General features: G+C 45.7%; 3 protein-coding genes across 3 annotated transcripts; all 3 read left to right on the forward strand.

The window, feature by feature from the left end:
• Window positions 1-19789: 19789 nt before the first annotated feature.
• On the forward strand, window positions 19790-20220 carry CLAFUR5_11054 (uncharacterized protein; the record flags this gene model as incomplete). The annotated part of the gene is made up of 3 exons (XM_047910202.1): window positions 19790-20000; window positions 20068-20123; window positions 20176-20220. 3 exons carry the CDS (start codon window positions 19790-19792, stop codon window positions 20218-20220), a joined length of 312 nt encoding a protein of 103 aa, XP_047765743.1.
• A 930-nt stretch (window positions 20221-21150) lies between these two features.
• CLAFUR5_11055 (Ammonium transporter 1) lies at window positions 21151-22611 on the forward strand (the record flags this gene model as incomplete). The annotated part of the gene is made up of 1 exon (XM_047910203.1): window positions 21151-22611. The coding sequence occupies one exon, from the start codon at window positions 21151-21153 to the stop codon at window positions 22609-22611; it is 1461 nt and encodes a 486-aa protein (XP_047765742.1).
• A 910-nt stretch (window positions 22612-23521) lies between these two features.
• On the forward strand, window positions 23522-25664 carry CLAFUR5_11056 (NADPH--cytochrome P450 reductase; the record flags this gene model as incomplete). The annotated part of the gene is made up of 2 exons (XM_047910204.1): window positions 23522-25309; window positions 25368-25664. 2 exons carry the CDS (start codon window positions 23522-23524, stop codon window positions 25662-25664), a joined length of 2085 nt encoding a protein of 694 aa, XP_047765741.1.
• Window positions 25665-27647: the final 1983 nt, after the last annotated feature.

Below are 27647 nucleotides of genomic sequence, written 5' to 3' on the forward strand. Positions count from 1 at the left end.
AAGTCTCTAGGCTACTATCTTTTCTAGGACCTTCCCTATCGTGTTTAGAAGTACGATTAGTCTATACGACTTAGGCTAAGTATAGTCCTCCTTCTATAGCTTACGTAGCACTACTGTTATAGACTCTCTATACGGCTTCGGGTGATACCCTAGCCGTAGGTACGCGGTAAATAGGTTTATAAGGCTCGGCGCGATCTCTTCTCTATACTCTTTTAGTAGTATATTTAGTATCCTATCTAGGCCTAGGGCTTTTCGTTCTTTTAGCTTACTTATAACTCCTATTACTATATTAGAGCTAACCGCCTAATCTATATCTAGGGCAAGGAAGGAATCGTATTTAGTAAGCTAGCTACGAGATACGGTAATAAGTCTTAACCGCGCTTTCCTACTTATCTAGTACTACCGTATAGCCTCGTTCCGAGAGGTTAGCCCGGAGTAAAAGCTTCCCTCTACGCCCTCCCTCCCTATTTACTCCTTAAGCTAATATCTACCTCTATAGGCCTAAGCCCTTTAGTACTCTCTATTAACCGATATACGTATCCGTCCTCTCGGACTATATAGATAGTATTAGCCGTCGCTACTAGTATATACTACGCCCTAGGTTTTAACGCCCTTCGCGTTACCGTAGCCTATCTCTATAAAGCGGCCGTCTATACCTCGTAGGTTTGCTCGGGGTATATAGTACGCCGGGTAGCGTACTCCTTACGTTTCTACCTACTAACTAATATAAAGTTCCTTATTACCCTACCCTCGATCCTCCCCGATTATAGAACTAATCTACTTATATTATACGTCTTTTCACCGTCCTAATAGCCGTCTTTTCCTTACTTAGGCTATCGTCTTTTCCTCGTCGTAATCTACTATATAAGACTAGGTACGTTATATAGCGGGAGAGGTAGTACCTTAGGTAAAACTCTCGTTCCTATACCGGGTACTTAATAGGCCCTTATAGGCTTCGTCGCGTGTCTACCTACCTACCGTATTACCCGCTAGTAAATACTAGATTGTTTCGTAGTCCGCTCGACGCCGTCGTATATGCCGCTTAGTTATTATTCTATAGTCCGCTCGTCTAATATTTATCGCTCGGCCCGCTCGGTTTACGATCTTCGGAGGTAAAAATTCTATACTAATACTAGAGGTATCCTATCGAGCGTATAGGCTACGGTTCCGCGCCCTTCTTACTCGTAGAAAGAAGAGGGACTCGCTCCTAATACGAGTATACGCTCGTCGGATAGTTTTTATACCCGTTTTAATAGTAGTCCTCTATTTACCGCGGCTTCGCCTACGTTACGCGCCCGTCGCGCCTACGACGCTCTAGCGTAAGAATACTTAGCTCTCTCGTAGTAAGACGAGAGGTTCGTAGCCGATACTACGTATAGGTAATTCTCGTCGTCGACCTATCCTAATATATAGCGACTTAACTAAGACTAACTACCGCTAACTCGAAGCGGCGCTCGAGATATATAACGAATAGGTAGCGCGATACGGGGTAGTCTTCGTACCTAAGAAGTACTAGATAATCTACCTTACGAGGACCCCGAAGAAGTATAACCTCTAAGCTACGATCGAGGCCGGGACCGGCGTAAGCTAGATTACTCTATAGCTATCTATCCGCGTCCTAGGATTCTAAGTAGATACGTAACTCCGGTAGTATACCTACCTAAAGTAGCTCCGGTAGCGGAGAGACTAGAACAAAGCCTTAGTTATACGCCTCGCGGTGTTAGGGCGAGAGCCTAGCCTATAAGATATAAGAGTAAAAGCGAGAATATAGGTACGAAGTATAGATATAAAGGGTATAGTATAATTGCTATATAAAACGAAAGACGAAGAAAGTAAGAGAGGCCTAGGGAAGGCTAGATACTTATACGCGACCCTCGCGAGTACGTGTCCCCGTATTAATAGGGCTAACCCGTACGAAGCCGCGCTTAGTAGCTTTACTTAAAACCTTATTCTAACCTACCCTACGTTCCGAGTCTTCTACGTACTTCTTCTAGGGTCTAGCGTAGTCGCGGGTACTCGCGGGAGTACCGTAAGTTATATAGTTACGAGCCGAAGTAAATCTATTAAGGGTTAGTAGAGTAGTAAGTTTGGAGGGCTAGGTCCCGTAGTAAATATTACGGGGTATATAATTCTTAGCGCTTATATACTAAGCTAGACTTTTACTTCTTAACGACTTCTAAGTACTCTAAGGCTCTTCTGTCCCTACCTTCTATATACTCTATAGGGAGACTATAATAGTAGCCCCCCCGAACAAAGCTAAGTTCCTACAAAGCCGTAGTAGTTCTATATATCGAGGATATTTAGCTTTAGTACGAGGCCTAGGCCTAATATTATAGTCGATATACTATTAGTAAGCCCCGTCGAAGAGCTTAGATTCGAAAAGCCTACCGATATTAACCTCTAGGCCGTCTACGCGGGCGTAGTATTCTTCGATTACTTAACGATTGAAGATAATATATTAGATAGGTTTCTATAAGGTATCCTACTTAGGGTAACCTTACTATTCGACTTTATACTTAATCGGCGGTAGCCCTTTAATATCGTTAGGCTCTACGCGGATTCCCCGGATCTTACGGACGGTATAGTCGTTAGAAGGTAGGTTAATAGGCTCGTCGACTTCTACTTTATCGGGAGGACCTAGTATATCTTAGTTTTAGTTCGGGAATAGGTCCTTAGCCGACGGCCGAAGGCGTACGGGATAGAAGACGTCGTAGATCTTTATATTCGTAGGAAGAGCTAGACGGTAGGCGTATAAACTAATACGCTCGGTAATCTTAAAAGGACCTAGGTTCTTCTAGCTTAGCTTCTTAGAGGGGCGGTCCGTCTTAATGTTCTTAGAGTTAAGGTAGACTATATCGCCTACTTAGTAGTCGGGAGCTAGCTAGCGACGACGATTAGCTTAATCCTCGTAGATTACTTATACGTATACTATCTCGTCGTAGACTTCTTTATAGATCTATAAGAGTATAGTAGCGAACTCGTCTACTACTTACTCGTTTACGTCTTTAGTAGGCGGGAGAGGCTCTTCTAGTTCTATACCTATACGAGGGTAGTAACCTCTCGTAGTATAGAAGGGAGAGTAGCTAGTAGTCTCCGAGTCCTAGTTACGAGTAGCGAACTCTACCGTAGGGATATACTAAGGCTAATCCTTCTAGTAGTAGTCGACGAAGTAACGAAGGACCTACTCGAGGATAGCGTTCGTAATTTCGGTCTAGCCGTCGGTCTATAGCTAGAAACTAGTCGAGAGGTTATACTTAATGCCTAGGATAGTATATAGACGCTTCTAGAAGTACAAGATGAACTAGGAGCCTCTATTAGAGGTGATACTATCCGGGAGGCCTAAAAAGCGCTAGACGAATTTATAGAATAAGCGAGTAGTCTCCTTTACGGTTATACTCTAGTACGGGATTATATACCGGTCCTTAGAGTAACGGTCTACGATTACTAGAAGGGCCTTTACCTTTACGCCGCTAAAGGTCTTACCGTAAGGAAGATCGGTAATAAAGTCTATAGTAATATACTTCTACGGACGATTAGGAGCCGGGAGAGGGTATAAGAGACCGTAGGGGCGGTAGCGGTTAGCTTTAGCTCTTCGGTAAGTAGCGTAGTTTAGTACGTAGCGGCGGACGTCCTTCTAGGAATACGGCTACTAGTAATACCTAGCGAGGGGCTTATAGGTCTTAGCTACGCCTAGGTGACCCCTAGAGGCAGAGTCGTAGACAATTTGAAGAATCTTAGCTCGGATATTAGAGCCTTCGGGCTACGGTACGTAAAGCTTCTTACGGAAGTAGACGATACCTTCCTAGAGCTCGTACTTAGATAGCGAGAAGCCCGGAAATGTCCTCGCGCTAGATTTAAGGGCCTAAACTAACTCTTAGGCGACTAGGTCGGTATTGTACGCTATTCGTACTCGTACTATAATGCCTTTAGGTTGCTCCTTATTATTAAACCCCTTAAAGTCTAATTTAGATAAGCCGTCGGTCGTTACTAAGCGCTCTTTATTATTGTTTAAGTCCTTAGCGTCCGAGGCGTATTCTTTAGGCTCGGATTTATTATTACTCTCGTTAAGGTAGGTAGGAGCGAGTACGAGAGTAGTAAAGGAAGCGGCGAGCGTAGGCTAGCCGTTCGATAGGTACTCTCGAAGCTCGGAAGAGAGGTTATACTCTTTAATAACTTATTACTCTACGATTTGCTAGCCCCCTCTTCGATTAACTAGAGAGTTACTAGGGCGGCGGGTAAGGGCGTCGGCTATTAAGTTAGCCTTACCGGGCGTATACGAGATTATAAAGTTGAACCGGGAGAGGAACTCGCTCTAGCGGGCCTAGCGACGATTAAGTAGCTTACTCTTTATAAAGTAGACGAGGTTCTTATAGTCGGAGCTTACTTAGACGGATATAGTAGAGCCTTCGAGCTCGGGGCGCTACTCTTTAAAAGCTTTAACGATAGCGAGAAGCTCCTTATTGTAGATCTCGTAGTTATATCCCGTAGCGGTTATCTTCTTAGAGAGGAAGGCGATAGGTAACTAGGGAGATTTAGGCGAGCGGCGTTATAGTAGGACACCGCCTACTACGCCGTCAGATACGTTAGTCTCTATACGGGTCTCTAGTTCGAAATCGAAGTGCTATAGAAGCGGGTTCTTAATAAACTTCGCTTTAAGTAAGTCAAAAGCCTCCTAGTATTCGTCGGTCTAGGTAAACTTCTTACCCTTACGCGTAAGCTTCGTTAAAGGGCGTACTACGCCCGAGAATACGTAGATAAAGCGGCGGTAGAAGTTAGTGAAGCCTAGGAAACCCTAGACCTCCTTAACGTTCGTAGGAGTATCCTATTCGACGATAGCGTCGACCTTCTCTTAGTCTATCTTAATGCCGTCTACGGTAATAATTAAACTAAGGAACTTGACTTCGGTCTTCTTAAACTTATACTTATCGATATCGAGCTATAAGCCGGCGTCTACGAGCTTCTAAAGGACCTTATAGACGTACTCGCGGTACTCCTCCTTAGTCTTACTATAGACTAGGATGTCGTCGATATAGGTAGTGTAGAACTAATCGAGGAACTCCTAAAGGATGTCGTTAATAAAGTTCTAGAAGGTACTAGGCCCGTTATAAACGCCGAAGGGTATAACGAGCGACTCGAATAGCCCGTAGCGAGTACGGAAGGCTATAAGATACTCGTATACTTCTACTATTCGTAACTTGTTAAACGTAGCGATGACATCGAGCTTAGTGAAGTACTTGGCCTTAGAGAGGCGCTCGAGCGTCTCCTAAATCAACGGTATTAGGTAGCGGTTTTTCTTTATAATAGCGTTTAAGCCTCGGTAGTCTACGTAGAAGCGTAGGCTACCGCCGGGCTTCTTAACGAACATAACGGGACTACTAGCGCTAGAACGTCTCGCTCGAATAAACCCCTTCTTTAGGTTCTCTTCGAGGTATCTCTTAAGGACGATAAGCTCTTCTCGGGATATAGAATATAGCGGTCCGAACGGTGTCTCTATACCTTCTTCTAGCTTAATCTTATAGTCGTAAGGGCGATAAGGAGGTAGCTCGTCTACGGCTTTAGTATCGAATACGTAGAGGATATAGTATACCTAAGGAGGGACCTTTGTAGTAGGGTCGGTAGGTATACGCTTCTTATCGAGCTTCTCGAGGGCGATGTCGATATTGCGGAGAGAGGCGGCGAAGACTTAAGCTTTAGGCTACTTAGTAGTAGTAGTAAAGGTAGCGGCGTTTACCTAGAAGATCTTAGTATACTTAGGACCGCGCTAAGGCGGCGGAGAAGGCGGAGGTACCGGAGGAGCTTCTAGAGAGAAGCTAATAGTAAGGGAAGTCTAGTCGATAATAGATTAGTATCGTCTAAACTAGGGGAGGCTAAGGATAAACTTCTAATACGGTAGGGACGTAAGGAAGCTAGTAATCGATATACGCTTGCCTCTAAGAGTAATTAACGTATATATAATATAAGTAATCTTACTAGTAGTAGTCTCCGTACCGTTAAAGAGTTTAAGGGTACGAGGGTACTTTAGTTCCTAGGGTTCGAGGTTAAGAGAGGTCGCGAGTTTATAGTCTATAAAAGACTCGCCTAGTACGCTAGTATCTATAAGAGTAAGATTAGAAGAAGAGAGTTCCTTTAAGCCGATATTTATATTCGTAACGAGCGGTTTATAAGCGTAGTCCTTGCCCGTCTCGTCGTATAGGTCTAGCTATACTATATTGATCCTCAACTTCTTTCCTCTCTTTACTTTCGGTAAACGTTATTCTTAGTCTTTATCGCGTCGATAAGGAAGACCTAGGCTTTTTCCTACTTAGCGGGAGTAGTAGGAGTAGGCTCGATAGCGCCGATAGCGCTACGAACCGGGTTACGGGCGTTACGGGTAGCGAGCTACGGATAGTTAACTACGATATAGCCTAGACCGCCGTAGTAGGTATAGAGTCCGGCCTAGCGACGGCGAAGCTTCTCTTCGGGAGTAAGCTTACCGTTAACGAGGCCCTAGACTCGAGGGACGGCGGTACTAGCGCTAAGATCTATAGTATTACCTATAGAGACGGGAGGGAGAGCCGTAGGAGCGGCGGCGCCTAGTAGAGTAGCGAAGTAGCTTCCGGGACTACGAGGCTAACGACCTTAAGAACGGGAAGCGAGGAGAGAGGCGGTATATTTTATATTAGAGTCGAGGCGCTAGTAGGTCTCGACGAGCTTATAGAAGCTTATAGTACCGACGTCCTTATCCTCGAGGGCTCGAAGAAGCTCTACTAATAAGCTACGGCGGAGAGTGCTCTTCTTAGTCTCTTCGTTATAGCCGGTAAACCCGATATCGCGGTTAAAGGCCGCGAGGTACTCGGCGAAGCTCTTGTTCTTCTAGAGGAGGTTATAGATAGCGTTCTAGGCGGTAGCTCTACGGTCTAGATTACTAAAGGCAGTACGGAGGTCCTATATTAAGGTAAGGACGTCCGGGTAGCCGATAGTCTACGTAGCGTTATTAATATAATATTATACCTAAGCCGCGGCGTCTCCTCGAAGGAGGGAGAAGACGTACGTAACCTTATCCTTCTCTTACGGAAAGTGGTCGGTATTAGCTAATAGCTTAATAGTGAGCTATATCTTAAATGCCTCGAACTTACTTTTATTACCGTCGAACTCGTCTAGGTCGTTAACCTTCTTAGAGAAGTACTAGCGGCGGTTATCGTCGGCGTGCGGTACGAGGTTCTAGAAGGTGTTTATAATACCTTAAAGGTATATTACTTAGTTGTTTACTTACTCGACCTACTAGGCGGTCTCGCGGAAAGAGGAGACGGTACGGTTAATAAGAGCGTAGTCGGTATCGGGGTTAGCGTTTACCTAGGTACTAAAGGTAGCGGCGTTCGAGAAGGGGATATTAGCCTACTTACTAAAGTAGAATAGAGTGTCTTAGTTGTCGAGGTTGACACCTCTATCGGTAGCGTAGTCACCTATAAGGATAACTCGAGTAGTTAACGGTTTGTTAGTCTTTCGTAATATTAGGGCGAGAGCCTAGTCTATAAGATATAAGAGTAAAAGCGAGAATATAGGTACGAAGTATAGATATAAAGGGTATAGTATAATTGCTATATAAAACAAAAGACGAAGAAAGTAAGAGAGGCCTAGAGAAGGCTAGATACTTATACGCGACCCTCGTAAGTACGTGTCTCCGTATTAATAGGGCTAACCCGTACAAAGCCGCGCTTAGTAGCTTTGCTTAAAACCTTATTCTAACCTACCCTACGTTCCGAGTCTTCTACGTGCTTCTTCTAGGGTCTAGCGTAGTCGCGGGTACTCGCGGGAGTGCCGTAAGTTATATAGTTACGAGCCGAAGTGAATCTATTAAGGGTTAGTAGAGTAGTAAATTTGGAGGGCTAGGTCCCGTAGTAAATATTACGGGGTATATAATTCTTAGCGCTTATATACTAAGCTAGACTTTTACTTCTTAACGACTTCTAAGTACTCTAAGGCTCTTCTGTCCCTACCTTCTATATACTCTATAGGGAGACTATGACAATAGTCGATATAGACCCGTAGACCGCCGCCTAGTTTACGTATAATTAGTACTAGTATAGAAGCCGGGCTCGTACTTCGTTATATCGCTCTAGATTCTAGCTAATTATTGACCTACTTCTTAATTACCTTATTCTCGCGAGACGACATTACGTATAGCCGCTTGAAAGGAGGTGACGTAGTTTCGTCTTTAAGGTGTATTTTATAGTCTTTACTAGGGCGGTAAGGTAGGATCTTTAATATATCCTAACGGTTAAAATAGTCCTTAAAATCGTATAGTTCCTAGGGTAAGTAGACCTTAGTATCTTAGGCCTTGTCTTTACCTTTTATAAATCTGTCGAAGTCGTTATTTACTATCATTATATATACTATTAAGGGGTTTACTAACTATACCTTCCGAAGGTTTATAGCGTAGAGCCTAGTAGGATTAAAGTCTTGCCTAGTCGCTACTATTACGTAGGCTCGTAATAGGTTAGCGTAGTACTTCTAGCTAGGTAGTATAATCTACATTATATAGACTTCCGCTCCTTTCTTACGAGCTAGTCTTACTACGTAGGCCGCGGAGATATTTACGATATCGATCTCTAGTTCTAGTTCAACAACTCGTTACTTTTATTTCGTATATCGGTACGGTCGCTTTAACGTCTTAACGCTATCTACCGGTAACTATTATCGAGTATATATACGGAAGTTATCCTCTTCGTCCTCGAACGTCGTATAGAACTATAGTTAGGGTATATACTTAGGTAACGATAGCGTAGGAGCGGTAACTTCGTCGGGGTTATCTTCTACTATTAGCGGTCGATAATTGCCTAATAGTACTAGCGTAGCTAGATAGTTAATAGACTATACTATTAGGTACTTATTAGACCTCTAGTTTACCTTATAGGTACGGCATTTTAAATAATTCATTATTATAATGCCCTTCTCCTAATATATCTCTAGTTCGTAGTCTACGAACTAACTAGAGCCGAGTACGATATTATACTCTAGTGATTCTACTAAGTAGTAGCTAAGGATTTCGACGTAGCCGCCGATATTAAAAGGAAAGTACGTAGACTCGGTAATAAGCTCGTTAGTAGAGCCGCTATTAGCTAGTCCTAATTAAAGAGGTTCTTCCTCGACTCTAGGAAGATTATATATACGAGCGTATATAGAATTTATGTACTAAGAGGTAGTACTATAATTAAGGAAGATAAGAGCTTAATTACTATCTATACTACTAGGCATTATAAGGTAAGGGGACACTCTCGGCCTTAGTGCCCCTCGTATAATAGGCGGTATTAGAGAGCTTACTAATATACGTAAAGCGTACTCTAGTCCTTATATTACCGTATCTCGCTATGTTTCCTTCTTAGTATTATATTCGTAAGTAGGACTAACGCTTATCGTACTTAACCGTTAGTCTAGCTATTTCCCTATTACTAAGGGTTAGCCGGTGTCTATATTATAGAGCTAGTATTTGCGCGCGGCGGAGGGCGCTTATACTACTTAATAGGGTAGTCTAGCGAGTATAAGTTATAGTCTATACGGCGGTAGCGGACATAACCGCCTACTACGATAATACTAGCCTTCTCCTTAGGCTCGAGCTTCTTAAATTCCTTAAATTCGCGCGGTATCTAAGCGTATAGCTTAAGGCCTAAACCTTAGGCTACGCCGGGCGCGGTAAGTATAGTACCGTTACTACCGCTAGTACTACGAGGTAGTCGTAGTATAGCTAGGGTCTTTGACTTTAGGCGCTCGAACTTAGCTTCGAGCTTATAGTATAGGTCGACTAAGTCTTTACGGTCCTTAGTCTCTATAGGCAGTACCTCTATATATTTATAGTTAAGCTTACCCTCGAGTAGGCGGTAATTAGTCTTAGCTAATAGGTTGTATAAGTTACGCTATTCGTTATACTTAGCGATAAAAATGGAAAATGACTCGTTCTTACCCTACTATAAGACCTAGAGCTTCTAGAAGGCCTTGCCTACGACGTCCTTCTTACTATACCGATCGATAAGGAATTAGATTATACTATCGATAGACTTAAAGGGGTTAACGTAATTACGCTTAGTACGCTTAGAGGGTACTCGCGGATTGTATAGCTAGTACGGGTACTCGTCGAGGTAGTTAAGGATGTAGCGTAGTCCGTCCTCGATAGCCTAGAACTATATTACGGACAGCTTAAGCTCTAGCTAATCGAGCTAACGGTCAAAGTTTATATTCTTATTATTGAACTTACTTTCTAGGACCTTGACTAACTTGTTAGTATATATAATATTAACTAAGGGTTCGATAGTAGTGAACTAGCTAACGGCGGTATTGCTAGTTACCCTAGAAGTACTACTAGGTATGCCCTAGCGTTCTCGTCGTAAGGAGTTACGGCGTAGGTAACGGCGTAGTCGACTATTATCTCTACCTTTATCGTTATTAGAGTTATCTCCGTCATTATCGCTACTACCTCTACTACCTCCTCGTCGGGTACCTCTACCTATACGGTCCTACTAAGTAGGAGGCGTAGGTAATTATGAAACACCGTTACGATAAGGGGAGTAGACGCGGACCTAACGACTACGGTTATTATTATTATTACCGTTAGTACCGCTAGTATCGCTAGTACCGTTCGTGTCCTTAGCTACTAGCTAAGCCTTTAGCTCTACTACCTCCTTATTTAGAGCCTAATTACGCTTAGATAGGGCTTTAATGTCCTTAGGTAATATACCTACCTACGACTCCTCGACCTATCCGAAGAGCGTATCATTATCCTATCGGAGGCGCTAATTAGCTTCGTAAAGGTCTTGTATCTAACTCTTATACTTCTAGTATTTGTTAAAGTAGAATATAAAGAGGCCCTTAACATCCTTATCCTTTTCGATTTAACTAAGACTCTCGGATACGATGTTACGTTCCTTCTTTATATCGGCGTACTTATACTATATAACCTTATTAGCCTTCTTTAGGGACTCGACCTAGTTAAAAAGTATAATGAAGTCTAACTATATCTAGCGAACGAGGTGAAAAATAATCTCTAGGTATACTATAGTACGAGTCGCGAACTTAGCTAGGCTCTTAATAGTAGTATACTCTAAGGCGATTACCTACTCCTTAGGTTAGCGTATATCATTAGTTTTACTATCTTATATAGATATATCATCTCTTAACTCTATAACCTTATATACCTTGATTCCTCCTTCTTCTAAGATCTATTCTTCGTTAAGAAATTATATAAAGTTAATAGGGTCGGAGGTTAAGGTAAACTACTGTTCTTTAGGTAGTAGATCCTTCTCGATCTCTTATTATTCGGCGGCGAAGTTCGAGTCGTCGTCGGAAGGGAAGGTACCTAGGGCGGTATCGGTACCTAGGTTATCGAGTGTCTACGTTTTAGTAGATACGGTTAGGAAAAGCTTAGCGCGTACGAGCGACTAACGCTTATACTTACTAAGATCTAGATAAAGAGGTTACTTAGGCAAGAGCACCCCGTTAGTAGTGCTACCGGTTATAGCTATATTATACTATTACGTAGTAGATAAGACTGCTCTCTTAGTAGGTATATAAGGGCCCTATAAGAGTAGGGAGGCGCGCGTTTTACGCGAAGGAGAGAGGTGATCTATTGACTTAACTAATACGTTTGTTTACGCGACTATAGTTATTGTTAGTTCACCTATACGCGCGACTTAACGGTTAGTAACTATAGTAAACTTGACCTACCTTAACGCGTTTTACGCGAAGGAGAGAGGTGATCTATTAACTTAACTAATACGCTTGTTTACGCGACTATAGTTATTATTAGTACGATTTGATTATAATTACTAGCCTAACTAGATAGGCCGCTTATAAGACCGAACAAACTATTACGGGTAGTAATCTATAAGACGATAGTATAGAGTTACCGTAAAATAAGCGTTATTTAGTAAGGCTACGAAAGAGAAGCGCGAAGCGCGCGAGATATATAAGGAAGCGCTAAGGCGCGCGACGTCACGGTAGTAGTAAACCGTAATAGAAAGGTATTAATTAAGCTACGAGATACCGGGCTTACTATTAATATCGATAAGTCTAAGTTCTACTAGGAACGTATAAAATATCTAGGCCTTATTATTATACTCTAGGGTATCGAGATAGACCCGGAGAAATTGGAATATATATAGACCTAGGAAGTACTAACTAATCTTAAGGATGTCTAAGCCTTCCTAGGATTCGCGAACTTCTACCGTAGGTTTATCGAGGCCTTCTCTCGTATTATATCCCTATTAACTAACCTAACGAAGTTAGATAGGCCTAGCAATTATAAGAACCGTAGAATTAGCTAGACTAATAATTACTAGAGGGCATTCGAGGCGTTAAAAGTAGCGTTTAGTAAGGCGGGTATACTAGTATACTATATACTAGGTAGGTAGACCGTCGTCGAGACTAACTCCTTAGACTTTATTAATATAGGTATACTCTTATAATACGACAAGTAGGGAGTATTACATCCTATAGCTTTCTATTCGAAGAAGCTAAGCCCCTAGGAGTATAACTACGAGATCTATAATAAGGAACTCCTCGCGATTATTAAAGCATTCGAAGAGTAGCGCCCGGAGCTTACTTACGAAGTAGATAAGGACGGCGATCTAGTTAAAGTGTTTACCGACTATAAGAACCTCGAATATTTTATAACTACGAAGTAGCTAAATCGCCGACAAGCGCGATAGGTGTTAAGATGTAGCATCTCAAAGGGAGTCAACAATTAGGAAGTGATCTGGTAGCCTAAGGTATCCACGATAACTTAGCTTATAGGGAGATACCTTCTCTCCCCTTTAGCTTAGATAGACATCTAACACAATCAACATATTGGTTCCTGATATATTACTGTATCCTCGTACTATTAGTCAGTTAAAGATTGATCTCTTACTCCACTCCGCTACTATCTACCCGTACCTGTTTAATAATAGGTAGAATTTCTATTATAATTTAACTTCTAGACTATATACCGCCTAGGTATATAAGGAACGAAGCTAGATAGCCTAACGAGACGTAGTAAGGACCTTCCGTAGGGGGTAGACGATCCGAGAAATCAGCACTAGTATTAGACATTACTTCCGCTAGAGCGATTCCTTAAGATCGACTCTATACGAGCTACTATCGAAGATACGCCCGAAGAAGACTCTATACGAGCTACTGTTAAAGATACGCCCGAAGAAGAAGAGACGACTCCCCTAAATCCTAAAGCAATGGAGTTTATTCTAGAACTAGAATAGGTACTATAAATATAGCTAGTACTAGCTTAGGAAGTATAGACTACGAATAAAGCCGAAGTCGAAGCTAAACTCGAGTACCGTATAACGACTACTTACGCCGTAGACTAAGAACTTAAGGCGGTAATTAAGATACTACGGAAAGATAGTACTATCCCTCTACTCTTATAGAAGGCGAAGATATAACCCGCGTACTATAAGGTAGATAGTAATATGTTATATATACAAAACTAGTATAATAGTTAGAGCCTATAGGTACCCGATAACTAGGCCCTACGGACTCGGCTTATTAGAATAAATCATAACGCTCTAGTAGTAGGACATCTAGGACGAGCTCGAACCTATAAACTCGTAGTACGAGAATTCTATTAGCCTAGCTTAGTAAGATCAGTACGTAGATATACCGCGAATTGCCGTATATACCGTATAACGAAATCTCTATACTCCTAGCTACCTAGATTATTATACCTACTTTTAGTACCGGACCGACCTTAGAGGTATATCGCGGTAGACTTCGTAGTCGGACTTCCTTATAGTACCCTCGATAGCATAACCTATAATAACATTATAACCGTAATAGATAGGCTAATAAAGGAAGTCGAGCTAATTTCGATCGGAGCGATAACTATATAGAATACGGTAAGACTTTTCCTTAAGTATATATTCTCCCGACGCGGATTTCCTAATACTATTACTTTAGACCGCGGTAAGTAATAGGTTACTACCTTCTAGAAGAAACTTTATAAGATGCTTTATATAAGTCGTAAGCTAAGTTCTTTATACTACCTAGAAACTAATAGACAGTCGGAACGTACTAACTAAGCAATAAAATAGTATCTCTGTATATTTACTAACGAGGTATAAGATAACTAGGTAGAATAGCTTTGTCTAGCTTAGTTCGCGATCAATAACTACCTTTCTAAAACTACTAGTATGTTGCTATTCTACGCTACTTTAGGCTATAACCCTAAGTTTATAGAGCGCGTAGACCTAAGCGCTAGAAAAGAGGGAGGACTAACTACTTTCTAGCTACTAGATACGCGATCGGCTAAAGCCTTCGTACGCCGGATTTACGACCTTTATAAGCACCTTTAAGAAAATATAGGATGTTATAAGCTCTCTAAGCTAAAGTAGTAAGCCGCTACTAAAGCATCCCGCTAGACTATAAAGTAGGCGACTAGGTATACCTAAGTACTAAGAATATCCGTACGACTCGACCTTCTAAGAAGCTCAATAGAAGATACGCTAGCCTATACTAGATTATAGAAGTTATAATAGCTAAGCTCTTATATAAACTAAGATTATTGAACGCTATAGTAGGACTCGACAACTACTTTTATACTTCGTTACTCTAGCAAGCCGATTATCCCGAATTCCTACTACTCGAAGGCTAGTATCTAGTACTACTACCGCTAATAACTATCGAGCCCGATACTATAGAAGCCGATATAGTCGCTAATATAGTCGTAACACCTATATATATATATATAAGGTAGAGAAGATCTTAGATATATATACCCGTAAGCGAGTAGGCAAAGTAAAGAAGGGGTAGAAGCGTAAAGTAGACACTTAGTATAAGGTGAAATAGCTTAGATATTAGAATAAGGAGGATAGTAAGACCTAGTAACCGGCTAAGAATATGTTTAAACATACGGCCGCCGCTATTATAGACTTCTACTATAACCGGCCGGAGTTGTCTACGCCTATAGGCTTCGTAGCTCTATCTAATTAGGTCCTCCTAAGTAATAAGGTCCTCGGGCTTAATACGATTAGGGTTAATAGTAACACCGTTACGAATAAATTGTCTCGAGCTATACCTCTAATAGAATCTACTTGGTATATATTTACTACGTACCGCTATACTAACTAGGTTACGGAAAAGCCTACTATCTTAACTAAGGACTCCGGTGTTACCTACTACCCTTAGCTCTACGATAGTACCGGTAGTAGTACCGATACTCGAGTAAAACCTATAGAGCCTATAATAATACCTAATCTTAGCTATAAGGATTATACGCGAGTACTAGCCGAAGATAGACTTAGGTCTAGGGCAAACTAGCTAACTAGGTAGTATATTTCTCGAAGGGAGCCGGTCGCGGATAAGCTAGTTATAGATAGACAGGATATAGATATGTTACTAGACGATAATAAGGTATTAGAGGATAATTAGACTTTCGTACGGTTATAGAGTAGTACGGGTAAGTAGCCGTATAAGATAGATAACGCTTAGAGGACTAAGACGTATTTTGAGAGGGGAGGTACTATTATAGGTAGCCCGCGACCCCTTACTATAGCTACGTCGGCCCGGGTGAACCGCGGACCTTCCGTATTAGGTTAGCGCGGCTTAGCTTTACTTTATAACTTCGCCGCGCCTCGCGCTCCTCTTTCGTAGCTTCGTAGAATAACAAGTCCCTCATTCGGACCCTATAGTACGCGCGCCCTTATATAGGACCTCTATTACGATATAGATATAACGTATACTAGCGAGAACCCCTAAGCTAAACTAGAGAAAGGCCTACTAGGCTAATATCTAGGCGTACCTCGATAACTCTAAGAGGCTAGTCTAGATTGCGTAGTAGTACTATAATAGTAAAGACGAGATAGACGAGGTAGTCTAAGGGTTAATAGACGAAATAAGAAAAGCGACCTTACTTTACGTTCCGCTTACCTAACTAATAATATAGTCTAAACTATACTAGACGCCGAAGTATACTACGGTAGTAAGAGAAGTAAGGAGAGCCCGCCGGGTATAGACGAGCAGCTATAGCGAGGAGGCCTAGAACGTACATAGGGAGGTATACTAATAGAAGAAAGCTATAATACGGAGGGAGAAAGTAGTCGGCTAGAGGGCTATAGTAGAAGAAATCGCCGGTAAGCTAGCGAGGATGTAGAAGCTAGCGAAAAAGGCCTAATAGGACCCTATATAGGGCCCCTCCTTCTCTATCCTAGCGCTATAAACGCCTAGTAGCCCGGTTAGCGACCCCGAGGCTAAGGCGCGTCTACTAGCTAGTAAGTTCTTCCCGCCCCTAGTCGAGGCTAATCTAAGCGATATAAATAGCTCTACTCCCCTAGCCCCTAGTATCGCGGTCTAATAGGAGGTGTCCGAGGGAGAAGTTACCGCTATACTTAGGAAGTTACCGGCGAAGAAAGCCCCGGGGCCGGATAGGATCCTAAACGAGCTACTAAAGAAGTATAGAGATTAACTAGCCCTAGTAGTCGTAGCGATCTTTAACGCCTACCTATAGACCGGATACTACCCGATAGTATTTAAACAATCGACGATAGTAGTCCTACGTAAGCCGTAAAAGGAAGACTATATATAGGTAAAGTCGTACCGCCTAATTACGCTACTTAATACTCTTAGGAAGGCGCTTAAGAAGCTAGTTATAACGAGACTCTCCGAGGCGGTAGAGGAATACTCCCTACTCCCGGACACCTAGATAGGTACGCGCCTATAGCGATCGACGCTATCCGCGATAGAACTTATCACCTCTTAGGTAAAGGCTATCTACTATAAGAACAGGGACAAGGTGGCTTCCTTACTTAGCCTAGACATATCGGGAGCCTTCGACTACGTATTATACCCGCGGCTACTCTATATCCTAAGGTCGAAAGGACTCCCTAAGTAGCTTATTAACTTCGTACGGTCCTACCTCTAAAACCGTAGTACGTCGATCCTAGTCGGTTAGTATAAAAGCCTATTTTAAGTAGTCTATACTAGAATCCCGTAAGGCTTAACGCTAGTACCTATTCTATTCCTCTTCTTTATAGCGACGCTACTCCTAGCCCTAGTATCCTAGAATACTACTACGAGCGGCTTCGTAGACGATACGAATATCCTAGCGTAGTCTTCCTCGACTAAGGAGAACTATAGGCTACTAGAAGAGAAGTATAAGATCTACGAGGACTAGGCTAGGAGGTACGGGGCTCGGTTTGCTCTAGAAAAGTACAATCTAATATACTTTACGCGCTAGCTACGGTTCTATAATATATAAGCTTCTATCTAGATATAGGGGTAAACGACTAACCCGGTAAATTAGCTTAGGATCCTCGGACTATAGGTAGACCCGGCGCTACGGTAGAGGAAGTACGTATAGGTAATATTACGGAAAGCTAAATAGAATATAGTATTATACTAGAGGCTTACTATATCTATATAGGGGGCGGACTTTCGGTAGTTACGACTTCTATATACGGCTATTATACGGCTAGTCCTTACCTATAGTAGCTAAGTATAGTCCTTAGGCGAGAGGGCGTACCTATTAAAGGGACTCGTCGCGCCGCTAGCGAAGATCTAAAACTAATGCCTAAGGAAGGTTACCGGGGTATATAAGTCGATACTAATAAGGATACTTAAGTACGAGACCGCTATACCGCCGATCGACCTATATATCTAGGGACTATAGACCTCCTACTTAGGCAAGTCGGTATAGTATATAGTATAGAAGGTTATCGCTAGTATAGTCGTAAGGGCCCGCGGATTAGTACTAGCGTATAAGGGTATTCGACCCGGAAACGAGCCGAACTACTAGGTAAGGGACGAATAGCTAGTAATACGATAGGAAGGTAAGAAATCGTTTATAGAGTAACTATAGAAAGAGAGGTAGAACAACTAGAGTGTAGGGTATAGTAGACGCCCTTAGCTAGCGGGACAACCTAAGGAATAGTTAGCTACGAAATCCGCGGTTAAGTACCCCCTAAAGCTTATCTACTATCGCCTTACGAGGGTATAGAGTAGTATAGTAACCTAACTACAAAGCGAACATATCGGCCTCTAGGGGTACCTATTATAGAGGAAGGTTCTAGAATATATGAATACTAGCTACCCCTACGGCTATTACTCCTAGAACGTACGGTACGTACTCCTCGTCTATCCGAGATAGTCGCTAGGAAGGAGGGAGTAGATAGTAAAGGCGAGGAACCGGACGATTAGGGCACTTCTTAATAACGTTAAGGACCTACGGCGTATTACGAACTAGATACTAGAGAAGGGCTAGCTAGAATAGTACCGCCTAGTAGGAGTAGTATAGGAAGAGAGGATACGGCGTAGCGTAACGAGACCGGCTAGGAGCGGGGGCTAACGGGGTAGTAATATAGACTATGTACATTTAGAGGGAAAGCTAATCTAGATAAGGAGAGGTCGGGGCGGGAAGGGTTTTCACCTATTCGGGTTTCCCTTTATATATAATAATAGATATATACCTATATAGGCCGAATAGGGTCCTAGAATAGGGGAATAACAAATCTATCTATCTATTTTCGCCTTATAGAGAGATTCTTCGTAAATCCTACCTTCCTACTAAGGTCGCCTCCTAGCTTTATAGAAATTCCCAGCTATATAGAAATTCCTAGCTTACTAGTATTCCTAGCTTACTCGTACTTTACGTTATATCTAATAAGCTAGAGCGGGTCTTTAGTAATACTAGTCTCATAGTTACTAAGAGAAGGAATAGGCTAAAGCCTAAGTCTATTAATAGTAGAGCTACTATTAAGAGCTAAGTAAGGAAGGGAGTAGTTACTATTACTCTACTACTAATAGAGTAGATTATAACTAGTTAGGATACTTCTTAAGCTATTCTTAATAGACTAGATAACCTTAATATCTACTAGAGCTCTCTAGATACTAATAGGGTAATAGGTATTACTTATAAATTAGTATCTATAGCTACTACTACTAAAAAGATAGAGACTAGATAGTAGTAGGAGGAAGCGGAGTAATAGCCCTTTATAGATACTTAGTATTTAAGCTAGTTAAGCTCAATTAGGCTAGCTGGCTTAGCTGAGCTTACTTAATCATTGATCGAAATTTGACTAGCTTGGCTTGCAAGCCAAGCCAAGCCAAGCCAAGCCACGCTAAGTTGGCTGGCTTGGGGACCACACTGCCTAAATCTTTCTCCTTTCTTGTTTGACGTTGCCTTCCTCCCGCGACATTGCGATCTGGTATGCTTTGACTGTGATTCATTGGTGATTGTTCTCCTTTCGTACAGGGTGTTTCGTGCATGTGTGGATAGTGTCTTTAGTGCTAACTCACTATAGCCAGTCGGCAGTACAGAATGGGCGAAAGAAGGGGGTTTCCGTTGGATTTCAGCGAATGAGACAACTCCAGCGATCAACGCCACGACTGACACTATCCACGTATGCAGTTGACACCCTGTACACGTTTTGGGGAACCAAGACACTGTCCGTGCCGATCATCCGCATCTTCGCTCCGGGTATTCTGAGAGAAGATGGGCAGTGAGACATGCACTCCACTTTGGACCACTCCAGATGGGACAGCGTTGGAACATAGATGAACGTTGTTCTTCAATCGTATTGGATTTGGCCATGTTGTCGAGTTGCTGAGATACAGACGTTAGCATGATCCGGTACGTTACCACCACAGACCGTCGATCCCGCCGTCCACAATCTCTCTCACCCTATTCGAGTCCACCAAACGCTCTCTCCTCTGCTCTATAAATCCACCCACCCTCCTCCTCTCAATCCATCCCTCCATCTTCATCATCCACCAACCAACCCAATCAACCAACACATCACTTCACTTCACCACACTCGCTCAACCAACCACAAAAATGCAATTTATCGCCTCCATCCTCGCCGTGGCCGCCGTAGCCTACGCCGTCGCCATCCCCGACGACAACTCGGCCACCGGCGCCTCCAAGGGCTCCACCTGCGCCACGGGCGCGCAGGTTGCCTGCTGCACCACCAACAGCAGCAACAGCGATCTGCTTGGCAATGTTGTTGGTGGAAGCTGCTTGTTGGATAACTTGAGCTTGTTGAGCTGTAAGTCATTCATGCCTTAGGGCGATGATGTGGTGAGGATTGGTGACTGATTTGGTGTGATTTGCAGCGCTTAACAGCAACTGCCCGGCTGGTAACACTTTCTGCTGCCCGAGCAACAGCGATGTGAGTTATGTGTCATTTGGGTTTTGGTGGTGTTGTACTGACGAAATTGTAGGGCACGCTCAACATCAACGCGCAGTGCATTCCAATTTCTGCTTAGATTGGTTGATACATATGGTTCGGTATGGGTGCTGGGAATTAATCAGAGTTCGCGGTTGTAGAGGAATGGGGAATAGGGATGTGTACGATAGACCTTACAGAGCTGATAATTTGAAGAATCGTCTGGTTCTGAGCACTGTGCTTCTCGTAGTGAGCTTGTTGACTACCGTAAGTGGTAAGGCCATGCTCATGACAGTAACAGTAATGTGGTTCGTCAAGGACCGAGCATTTCGCAAGCTCCCGATCCGAGCCAGAATCCGCTTTGTCTACCCAACTTGGCCACGGCCATTGTTCAAGCTTCCCGAAGTGCCACATCGCACACGAAGTATCGACAGTCCAGTCGTTGCATGTTGAGAATAGGTACGTGAGGTCGCCTTAACTTCCGCGAGGATAACCACTTCGGCAGCCAGGATCGTGGCTTACAGGGATTCCTCCGCCTATCTCTCAACTTTCGCCTGGCGTAGCTTCAGCATCGTCCACGTTCTTTCAAGGAGCACATCCTTCTTTGACGAGCTTATCAGTCGCACACATGGCAACAAAGAACGTGGTTCACAAAGTCTAGATAAGCATCGTAGCTGCGTCCAGTAGCGCGTTCCTGCACGTCGGCTGTTCTCCAAATGTGGTACAATACCATCCGCCTTGCGGCGCGCTTGGGATCGTGCTGGCTGGGATGAGGGTTAGCGATATGAATCATGTTGTTGGCGAGGTTGCTATCCAATAACGAGTCGAAGTGAGTGGGCTGCCAGCATGTGTGCATGCTCCGGCGAAACAGAATTGTAAGCGAGTTGCCTCCGTGGTCGATGTTCTTTGTTCTCCTTATCAGTGAGCAGAATATGTATATGTAGCTGGGAGCTCAGCTTGCGCGCGCAATTCGCTCGCTCGACCGTGACTGTTACTGTTCCCATTAGATCACTGTGTTGGTCCACTCATCATGTCAACACCGACAGCACCTGAGTTCAATTCTTCCGAGCCACGCGGTGGTGATCCTTTGGTAGTCGATGTTAACGCACAATATGCTGGCCTGGAGTTCCACTACGTCTACCTCATCTTCTGCGCCTTCATCGTCTGGCTGATCATTCCCGGTATCGGTCTCCTGTATGGCGGTCTTGCCCGGCGAAAGAGCAGTCTGAGCTTGCTCTTCCAAAGCTTGATGGTGGCAGCCGTCACAACTTTCCAGTGGATGTTCTGGGGTTACTCTTTGGCCTACTCACGAACAGCGAATGCCTTCATCGGCGACCTGTCCAACTCTGGTCTCATGAAGGTTCGCGCGGCACCTTCGCCTGGCTCAGCTTACATCCCGGAGATCGTGTTCTGTCTGTATCAGCTACTGTTCTGCGCATGCACAGTGCAGATTGTCATTGGCGGATCATTCGAACGTGGTCGCATCCTGCCATCTTTGATCTTCAGCTTCTTCTGGGCGACCATAGTCTACTGTCCGATCGCCTGCTGGACCTGGAACTCGAACGGATGGCTATACAACCTCCCATCGCTCGACTTTGCTGGCGGAGGTCCAGTACACATCGCATCGGGGTGGGCGGGTCTGGCATACGCTTTCGTGCTGGGAAAGAGAAAGCATGCCGGTGAGACGAGCCACAAGAAGCCACACAATACCACCTTGGTCTTCCTCGGTACCGTTCTGATCTGGTTCGGATGGTTCGGTTTTAATGGCGGATCCGCGTTGAATGCCACGATGCGCTCGATGTACGCCGCCTTCAACACCAATGTGGCCGGATCGACAGGCGTGCTAGGCTGGGTGACGGTAGACTACATCCGCACCGGCGGCAAGTTTAGTGTCGTTGGCGCGTGTGAAGGTGCCATAGCTGGTCTGGTGGGCATCACTCCAGCAGCGGGTTATGTTTCATTCTGGTTGGCGGCGGTCATCGGCTTCGTTACGGCGGCAATCTGTGCGAGCCTCCAGAAGCTGAACGACTGGCTGAACATCGACGAAGGACTTGAGGTGTTCAAGCTTCATGGTGTGGGCGGCATGGTGGGCTCCTTCCTCACCGGCATCTTCGCGGATCAGACCATCTCAGCTCTGGATGGTGGCACGCTGGCACCTGGTGGCATCAACGGCAACGGCGTCCAAGTTGGAAAGCAGTTCGCGGAGATCACCGCGATCGGCTCATACAGCTTCGTGGTCACCTGCATATTGCTTTTGATCCTGAAGTATATTCCCGGCATGCACCTGAGAGTCAGTGAAGAGGCGGAAATGCGCGGACTCGACCTCGACCAATTCTGCGATGAGCAGATCGGCGACTGGGAGTTCTTCGAGCATCAGGAGGCCAAGATCGTGACACATGGCGTGCCACAGCATCTGCCATTGAGCAGCGCTGTGTCTCACGAACGCGAGGCGCCGAAACATGACGCGCCCAAGAGCGAGAGACAAGACTGAATGTGCGATCAGCGAAGGCGGCGATAGATCTAGATAGTCTGTGTAGTTCCCCAATTACATGCTACGAAGCGACGTGGTACCTTGCATCTAACGGCACAGTCAGCTCAGTCATCGTCCATGACAGCCACTTCCTGGAGGATGTTGCGACGTTGACGCTGAGACGGAGACCGATGGGTGCGAGGCGACGTCGGAAGCCCCCTACGCTATCCGGTCTCTAAATGAAGCAGTCATCGTCCATGACAGCATTGATAGGTGCGTCTCGCCTGTGCCATAGAACTATTGTTTCTCATACATTTTGTGCTCGCACTGTAGAACTAACCCCGGGTCGGCAGAGGAAGAATCGTAAGAGTGGGAGGCCGAGAAGCATTTGGCCGTGCACCGCCAGCTGGCGACTACTCATCCTTCCTTCATGACTACCACCAACCCTGATTTGCAGTGTCTTCCAAGGTTGCTCCTCAGTCACCACTATCACAAGCCGTCGCTCTCGTTTTCAAGTCCAACTCCGAGTGCAGCATTTGCCGACAGCAGCTCCCACGAATCCACCATCCGATCTAGACTTCTCGGGAAGGGTCTAAGCCGATTGAGCAGTCGCTGGGACTAGGGCACGGGCTGATCTCTTGACGCAATCCATCTTGTGAAGGCTCTCGGCTGCTTCTTCACAGGCAGACGTGTTTGTCTCTCTTGGCTGGCAAGAAGGAGATCGGTACAGCGCCAGGATTTCGAGTTGGACGACCATCCACACGAGAGACGCCACCCCACCATCCCCACCGCACACGATATACTTCTGCGACTCGATAAGCACACCCGCCGCCGCACAGCTGGCAGCTTTCTCGTGGAGAGTGGAGTCGTCTCACTATCACACCAGCTTCTTGCACTCTTGTGAGGGCGTCGAGCGCGTAGAACAGCTGCCATGGCTTCACTCGACACTCTGGACATCCTGGTCCTGGCAGTTCTGCTGCTAGGAACCATTGCATATTTCACCAAGGGCACGTATTGGGCGGTACAGAAGGACCCATATGCCAGTTCCATGGCCAATGGCGCAGCAGCCAAATCTGGCAAGAGCAGAAACATCCTCGAGAGAATGGAAGAGTCGGGCAAGAACTGCGTTATCTTCTACGGATCTCAAACCGGTACAGCCGAGGACTATGCTTCCCGCTTAGCCAAGGAAGGCTCCTCGAGATTTGGCTTGAAGACGATGACCGCGGATCTGGAAGAGTACGACTATGAGAATCTGGACCAATTCCCAGAGGACAAGATCGCCTTCTTCGTGCTGGCAACATATGGTGAGGGAGAGCCAACGGACAACGCTGTGGAGTTCTACGAATTTATCGGCGGCGAGGATGTATCTTTCAGCGAGAAGAGCTCGGAGGAGAAGCCATTGGAGAGCCTGAAGTACGTGGCCTTTGGTCTCGGAAACAACACATACGAGCACTACAACTCCATGGTCCGCAAGGTGGATGAGTATCTGACCAAGCTTGGCGCACAGCGTATTGGCGATGCTGGAGAGGGCGACGACGGTGCTGGAACAATGGAAGAAGACTTTCTCGCTTGGAAGGAGCCTATGTGGGCTGCATTGGCAGATGCCATGAACCTCGAGGAGCGTGAAGCTGTATACGAACCGGTCTTCGAGATCACTGAACAACCAGACCTGACTCCTGAGCACGACACCGTCTACCTTGGCGAGCCTAACAAGAACCATCTTGAGGGCACTTCCAAGGGACCATACAACGCGCACAACCCATACATCGCACCAGTCGCTTCATCCAAGGAGATCTTCCACGACAAGAGCAGGAACTGTTTGCACATGGAGATCGATATCTCTGGCTCCAATCTGTCCTACACAACTGGTGACCACATTGCAGTCTGGCCAAACAACGCAGGTCGCGAGGTCGACCGTCTTCTGAAGGCCATTGGTCTCGGCAACAAGCGCGAGACAGTGATCAAGGTCAAGGGTCTCGATGCGACTGCGAAGGTTCCTTTCCCAACACCTACCACATACGAAGCCGTGCTCCAATATCAGCTCGAAATCGCCGCTCCAGTATCCCGGCAGTTTGTATCGACACTCGCTCAATTCGCACCAAACGACGATGTGAAGGAGAAGTTGACCAAGCTTGGAGGTGACAAGGATGCATTCGCTGAGGAAGTCGCCAAGAAGCACTTCAACATCGGTCAGTTCCTTGAGCACATCGGTGGAGGCCAGAACTTCGAGAAGATCCCATTCTCGCTCCTCATCGAAGGTCTCAACAAGATCCAGCCACGTTACTATTCTATCTCCTCCTCGTCGCTCGTCCAGAAGAACAAGGTCGGCATTACAGCAGTCGTCGAGTCGGTTGAGGTTCCCGGCGCACCGCATGTGGTCAAGGGTGTAACAACCAACTATCTACTCTCCCTGAAGCTCCAGCAGGAAGGTCACGACAACCCAGATCCACACGGCTTGAACTATGCGATCAAGGGACCTCGCAATAAGTACGACGGCATCCACGTACCAGTCCACATCCGGCACTCGAACTTCAAGCTCCCTTCAGATCCCAGCAAGCCCATCATCATGGTCGGTCCAGGAACTGGTGTCGCTCCATTCCGTGCTTTCGTCCAGGAAAGAGCACAGCAAGCCAAGAACGGCGAGAATATCGGCAAGACAATTCTTTTCTTCGGTTGCAGGAACTCGCACGAAGACTTTATCTACAAGGATGAGTGGGAGGTAAGTACTAGAATTCCACAACTTGCTATTCACTCCTCTTCACTGACAATCCTCCCAGCAATGGACCAAAGACTGCGCCGGCCAATTCGAAATCGTCACCGCTTTCTCCCGCGAACAAGAAAAGAAAGTCTACGTGCAACACCGCCTCAAGGAGCGGGCGGAGGAAATCAATAAACTTCTCGAGCAAAAGGCATACTTCTACGTCTGTGGTGACGCCGCGAACATGGCAAGGGAGGTCAACGAGATTCTTGCTGCGATCATCTCGGAGCAGAGGGGAGTGGATAAGAAGAAGGGTGAGGATGCCGTGAAGAGCATGAGGGCAGCCAACCAATACCAGGAGGATGTGTGGTCGTAGAAGAGTTGCATGCACAGGATATAGTGTGGATGAAGAGGGCTGAGTCTGACCAGCGCGTGTGCGATCTGCAGCGGAATCCTTTGTTGACGTGATGGAAGAGCACTCATCATGCGAATCAGTGGAAGAGGCGTCTTCGAGGGGTTTCGTTGTGTGGCTGTAGATAAGGTATCTGCTTGATGCATGTGCAATGTCGATAAGGGATGATCTGAGTGAGAATGCAATATGCTCGAAACATTGGTAGACTGGCGATTTGTTGTGGTGCTGCGGGTGAGATGTTCTGTGTTACCACCGCGAGGGTTGGCTTGGCGGGAGGCTCGTTGCTCATGAGCTTGCTAGTGATGGATGCCCTGTGGGTTTCACGGTGCCGCGCCTAGTCTCGGTGCAATTCAGACGTTGCTTCGTGACGCAGCCAGGCTTCAAATGCTCGTTTCCTTTTGTTGCTTTGGTTGTGCTGCTCCAATATTCCTCTCACGTGACGTGGTAGAGATGAGCTATCTTAAACCTTGCGAGCTTGGGCCAGATCTCGAGACTGCTTGCTGGTCAGGGTCAGCTGTCATCTGTCCTGACATCAGCTTGCACATCATCAGAGTGGAAGCACTTTCAACGAAGATGTCGCTGGACAAAAGAGCATGGCCGTAGATGCAGAAATGGTGTGAGAGCACCGGATACCATCAAGATCGACAACAATGTCGTGTCGCTCCGCAGATTGACCCTTGCTGGCCGAAGATTTCCAATGCTGCGGCATCCACTTCGTCTGCTCGACTGCTCCGCTGCCATCGCTGTGTTTGTAGAGGCGCGTCAAGACTTCCAGTCACTTGACGCTGCTGTGAACGGCGATAGGATTTCGGCAACAGACGCCGAACGTTGCGCGCATATGCTTGGTGATGAGCAGCAGCGCGTCTAATGTGGGATCCCGAGCAGTCCCAGAAACCAGGTTCGAATCGCCGGTCACCTTACAGCGGGAGGTCTCGCACCACTGCGCTCTAATGTCGTGGCCAGCGGACTGACGAGGCCGCGCGCGAGTCGCGGTGGATGGTGTGCGGGCAGATGAGTGGTTCTCATTGTGATGCAGTCCGGGGAGAGTGTCAGTCGTGCATTTGCATTGCAGGCGACGAGCTGACATCTTGAAGAGTTGAGAAACACCCCTCACGGCCTTACGTTCCACAGCGGCGTGTCGGGACCCTCTACGGCTCCTTGCAGAGCAGATTCCTTGATGCCAGCGCACACAACGCGTCTTCTCAAATCTGGTCAAACAAGCTGCTATCTTGTCCCCCCAAGAGTCGCTGATCGAAGACCAGGGGATGACGACCGGAAGCACGGGATGGGTGTCAATGCCGAAGCGATTGGCTGCCACATGACAGAACCAAGATCCGGTGGTAGGATAGGTGCAGGCTCATCAACCTGAGGATGAAGCGAACTGAAGTACCGCCAGCACGCAATCGAAATAGGAGGAAGGATTCTGGGTAGTGTGCTGGCAGCCATTTGGCGTTGATATTGCCGCTGCATTGAACCAGGTTGCCGATGCACCCTCGACCGGGTTGCCTGAATTGGGTGGTCAGCGGCACAAGGTCAGATGCAGGTACGACATTGATCAGCATTGTTGCGGCTATTCTCGCCCATCGTAGAGACGCCCAGTCCCTATTAGGCCAACGTGTGGGCTCTCGTTCCTGTCAAACATGCAGTTCAATATGCAGCCGCATTGCGTCAGCGCTGCGACAGAAACGCTCCCCACAAGAGATAACGGCGGTGCGTTGCCTAGTGCCGTTTCGAGTGAGGTTAATCAGAAGACAGCAGTCGAGGATTCGAGATGAACGGAGGCGGGTATGCGATGAAAAGTGACAGCTCGCAAACGCAGAGATTGCTTAGCGCGTCGCTGAGCGGCAGTGAGATCATTAGCCGTCGAGCCAACCCGTCACCCGGTGCGGTCTGATGGGCATGATCATGAGCAGACGGAACAGAGATGCGATAGCTACCATTCGGTGG

The sequence above is a fragment of the Fulvia fulva genome, chromosome 8 (genome assembly GCF_020509005.1).
Source record: "Fulvia fulva chromosome 8, complete sequence".
NCBI lineage: Eukaryota > Fungi > Ascomycota > Dothideomycetes > Mycosphaerellales > Mycosphaerellaceae > Fulvia > Fulvia fulva.